Consider the following 5,000-nt stretch of genomic DNA (forward strand, 5'->3'; position numbering starts at 1 on the left):
AAAAAAAAAAAAAAAAAAAAAAAATCTCCCATTACCTAGCTTAGCTGCAAATCCTATGCAGAGCTTAAATTCAGCCATGCAGCACAAACAAGATAGAACATTTTTGTTTGGGACCTATTGAAAAAACAAATGTGCAGCATTTTAAAACTCTCATTGATTATAGCAGGGTGGCATGCCCCAAATGGTTTCTGTTGCAGGAGAGTAGTTTTAAACTTTGGCCCTTTAAGTATCATAGTCAACTGAAGAAGGTGACCTCAGAAAGAAAAGATAGCTATGTGATCAACTCCCAGATCGTCTTTTTTCTAAAGAGACTTACTGTTTGCCTTTTCAGGGAAAAAAGGGGGGGTGAAGATCGAGAGAGAGAGAGTCCGATTTATGATAGGCCAAGTACTTGAATTTAAGAACTGGTTTGGTGGGTAAAGAGCATGGTTTTCTTTATACCAAATTCTTAGAAGGTTCCTTTAACTAACATACTATGGGAACTGTTTCATTTTAAGTTACTGCCATCCGACTAATATCAAGTTCGAATTCTACCGTCTCTTGTCTTTTGGTGCGAGGATAAGGTGTAATAGCTTTTAGGTCTCGAATGACCCTAAGAGACATAAAAGTACTAATAGAAATTCTGTTATTCTGTCTCTTGCTGGGCAATCTTAATATTGGTAAACATCTCATCCTGTACACATGTTGAAAAATACCTTTGTGCAATAGTAGAGTTTGCAGTTTTATAAACAAAGACAATTATGTAGATGATGTAATTGTCAAATTCAGCTGGAATTGGTGAGAAAACTCTCTTTTTTATTAAATAAAGAGACACGCCTATGCATACATTTGTTGTGAGTAATTGTATTTTTCTGTCCCAGTAACTAATGTACTTCTCTAAATGCAGAGCATGTTGCAACATATACGTTCAAACTAGCTATATTAATGTTTCACAAATAATCCTGCAAGTACAACGTAATTAATAGTGTTAAGAAGGGCAAACTGCAGTAAAATGAACAGTTTTACAATCTTATTTTATGTAAAAGTTTACAACATTTAGTGCTGCAGAATTGCAGTGGAAATGAACAGTAGACTCTTTTTAAGAAGTCATGTTTTATACCGGTCCATATTTCTACTGTGAGTGATTTAAAAATACTGCACAATGATTTAGCATTTGTGATTTAGCACAAAACCACAAATTGGTTCTTTTTTTTTTAACAGAAAAGGAGCTGCTATATCAGGTTCAATAATAAATAGATAACACACTTGCAATATAAGCAAGATAGGCTATAGAGATAGTGTTACCTATTAATAAGTCAGATCTGTTAGTAAAATAATAAATCAGTTGTCAGAACTAAAATATACAGGAAACGTCCTGGAAACTTGTATATACAAAACCACTTCAGCCGTACAATCTTAGAAGAGAGGAATAGTAAACTTGTTTTTTTTTCTTTATAATATAGACTTCTATGAAGTCATTCCCCTTTATTTCATGATGGTGTCTTAGATGTGGTTTAAAAGAGAATTTCACACTATTCTCTTTGTTTAATGTGACAGTGTGAGAAAGTGATCTTTATTCGTTCAAAAAACTCTGCATGTAGTCTATGTTTAGGTTCTTTTAATGTGTTTGTCTGTGATTTTTAAATGCTAAACATGTAAACAGATAAATTGTCAATGTTAATTCTGTATCCTGTCACACAACTGATCTTTCTTTCCTGCCATTTCTTTCCTTTTTATCTTTTTTGTGCGTTCATGTTGCAGTTGATAAAATTACGTGAAGAGGTGAGTACTTTCTTGCTTTTTGTTGTCTAGCTTTCGCTTTAAAGCTGAGTTTCCAAATCTGAAGGAGATCTTTCTGTTCACTGTTGCAGGGAAATCTACCCAAAGGAGAAATATTGATTATATTGCTTTAAAATATTCATTGTTGTGGGTCTTTCTTTTTTTTTCCAAATAAAATTGCATACTTACATGGGAATCCCTAGACCAAACCATAGAAATTAAAAATTTCTGACAGCAGAGAAAAAAGTAAAGGCATTAAAAAAGAGGAGGAAAAGGAGAAACAAACAAACAAACAAACCCTGCATTATTTGCTCTCTGTTAGAGTGCTCTGATCAAATCAGGTACAGTAGTAATTTTGTGTGCATCACAACATTTTTCATCATTTGAGTACATTTGTACAGTAGTATTGCAAGTGAAAGGATTGCTTTAGTGAAAACCTCTGCTGAAACACTAAAATATAGAGCACTTCAGTGTGCATTGAATTTAATGTAGGGCTATTGAAATACCTATTGTATTATGCTGGGTATTGGATACCCACTGAAAATATTGTACAGGTAGACATACACACACAGCAGTATTTATTATGCATTTGTGTGTATGCTGTAGATCTGTAGGTGCAACGCTAGAGATCAGTATTCCAAAGCACCTTTCGTTTCACTTAGGAAATGGCTCATAAATATTTAGAAGCAGATGTCTAACTTCTTCGGGCCAGTTATGCAGAATTTGTAGTATATTTTCTAAAAGCACTGTCCACTTTTGCCTATTGATTGTTCTAAAAAAGCACACGTTGAAACTGCTTTTATTATTTCACTCTAGATCCTGAGCCCACATCAGAGTCACTAGCAGGCTAGATTTCTGAAGGGGTTGTTAATATGTTTTGAGTATGAAAATAAATATTTTTAAAAGTGTTAATATTTGAATATGGTATGTAACGCAAGTCTCTCTTTTTGCCATTTGGGTGAACCACATGATGATAATGATGCACTGACAAATCGATAATGAATATTAAACTCTGGAAAAGGGTATTTGTAAGTGCTAAGCATGATGATGAGAGGTCTGGGAACTAACCAAATTAATGGCTATAAGGGGGAGTTCTTGATGTAATAATAACTTGATTTTTTTGTAGAACCTTAAAGTAATTTCTCTGATCATCTGTATCCCTTTTCCCCCAGCCCAGAACAGATCTAACATGAAATGGTTTGGTAATAAGCAGTAAAACAGAGCTTTTAAAAAACACACAGTTAAACCTATGATACCAAATGCACCTCCAGTCATTACCTAGATCCCCTCCTTAATATTTTCTTTGTAGCCCCCTGTATTTAAACAGTCATCTGTTGTAAAGATTTGGGTAAGATGATTTCTGCCCTGTGAAGACTAGGCATTACTTGCAGCCAAGGGTAACGGTTCTTCAGTCTCATACATGCCTAACCCTTTAATGACTACACATATGCATGCATATATGTACATTTATAGAAGGTAGCGGCATTTCATCTTTTGCTAGTAAAATATGATTTATGGATAATTTGCAAGATAAAAGTAAAATTCAATACAGATTCTATGAACAAAGCTTTACTTACCTAGTTTACTTTTTACATTGCTACATACCAACAAGTAAGGTCATTGGGCATTGCATTTAAGAAAGCAGTAATTTCAGTAATCTACTGGACTCTCTCTGTAAAATCCTCTTTTATAAATCCTTTTGTACATAGCCATGTAACAAAAGGGTGTTCTATCTAGCATACGCTAATACTTTCCTCCTCCTCTTATTCTTAAGTTGCTTTTTTTGTCATCTCACTGCAATCTGTAGGAATGAGCAGAATAGATATATCCAGCAAAAGAATTGAAATTCTGGGTAGCTCAAAATTGGACTGGTAGAAAGAGAAATAATTTATAACATATCCTGACTGTCAGTGTTTTGGATATTTGTGAACCCTACATCCCATTCAGTAGAGTATGATTGTGATGGTGTTTTTTATATTGACTGCAAAATGCACATTCCAGTTTAAATGAAGGCTAGTATGGTGACTCAGGCATCATGCTAAACCAGTCACACAGTAAAACATCAAGGCATCCCCAATTACAGTTCTCCTAAGGAGGTATGAATTGATCTTAAAAGAAATTGTGATTTGCCATACTGTTTGTTAATAAAACGTACGCTTCCCTTCATTGCGAGGCTCTATTCGAACGTGCGTGCAGTTCGCAGGGCTCTACGGAGGCTGTGTTGCTCTGTCTTTTTAGTTTCAGAGATCTCAGTTTGAATTCAGCCCACATGGAATGACTATATCTCTAGTGATAGCGTGCCACTCTGCAAAACTTCCTCATATAACTCCAGACAGAAGCTCTTTCTGAAGCTACCAGACGCACTGCATCACCTCACTACCCGTCTTACAAAGGGTAGGGGATAGTGTGGGAGAATGAGTTTGGGGAGGGGTGGGAAGGAGTTGAAAGCATTAACTGCTGCTGTAGTTCATTGGCTTTCATGACCAAAGGACAGCGTTCATCCAAAACCAAACACAGAACGTAAATAATGCCATCACTTATAACAAAAATTAGATTTTATTATAGAATGGTTTAGGTGGAAAGGTTCCCAAATCAGAGGTAAGCAGCAGCTTTGAGTTAATGTTACCATTGAGTTCACAGGGCTGTAGCGTTCTAATGGCTCGCAGCACTACGAAGCTGTGCCCGTGTGCATTACACTGCTTTGTGGGGTAATTTTGGTTTTTACGCATGCACGCACGCGCGCGCGCAAAAATGTGAATGTTTTTTTCTTTGAATAAATCATGCAAAATTGTATCAATATTACAATGTGAAATCTGATTTCCCGCCCCCCCATACATACCTTATCAGATCAAAAAGCTTTTTCAATTGAAGCATATCACTTACAACACTAAACAACCCTCCTGTAATTAAAAAGCTCTGTTGCTGGATCCTGGACTCTATCTGCAGCATTTTAAAGTGTCTCTTAACTTTTAGGATTGTTTTTTTTTTTTTTTTTTTTTTGAATATCAAAATGATACAGGCTGATGTGGTAATTTCAACTTTATCTTTTTAAGGAGAAACCTGTAATAGTGTCAGAGAGACAAATGCAAATGTAGAGTGTTTAACATTTGTGGTCTCTTAATACAGTTTCACATTATGAGTAGTCTTTTTGAAGGAGAAAACAGTGCAAGCTTGCATCATATTTTTTCAAGGGAGTTTGTGGGCCACAGGAACATACTAGTAGATGTTATGAAAATCTTTTT

At 35.4% G+C, this 5,000-nt stretch overlaps 1 protein-coding gene across 5 annotated transcripts in view; it reads left to right on the plus strand.

Moving 5' to 3' along the window:
- VTI1A (vesicle transport through interaction with t-SNAREs 1A) overlaps positions 1 to 5,000 on the plus strand; it is a 502,745-nt gene that overhangs the window by 154,157 nt on the left and 343,588 nt on the right. For 3 of the 5 annotated variants that reach the window (XM_019502808.1, XM_019502807.1, XM_019502805.1), the window contains exon 5: positions 1,741 to 1,761. The exons of the other annotated variants lie outside the window; for them this stretch is intronic. In XM_019502808.1, the coding sequence (XP_019358353.1) occupies positions 1,741 to 1,761 (21 nt within the window). The remainder of the gene's footprint in view (positions 1 to 1,740; positions 1,762 to 5,000) is intronic. 5 annotated transcript variants of the gene reach the window in all.

This window comes from Gavialis gangeticus, unplaced genomic scaffold, assembly GCF_001723915.1.
Source record: "Gavialis gangeticus isolate Ggan-Ray unplaced genomic scaffold, GavGan_comp1, whole genome shotgun sequence".
Taxonomy (NCBI): Eukaryota; Metazoa; Chordata; order Crocodylia; family Gavialidae; genus Gavialis; species Gavialis gangeticus.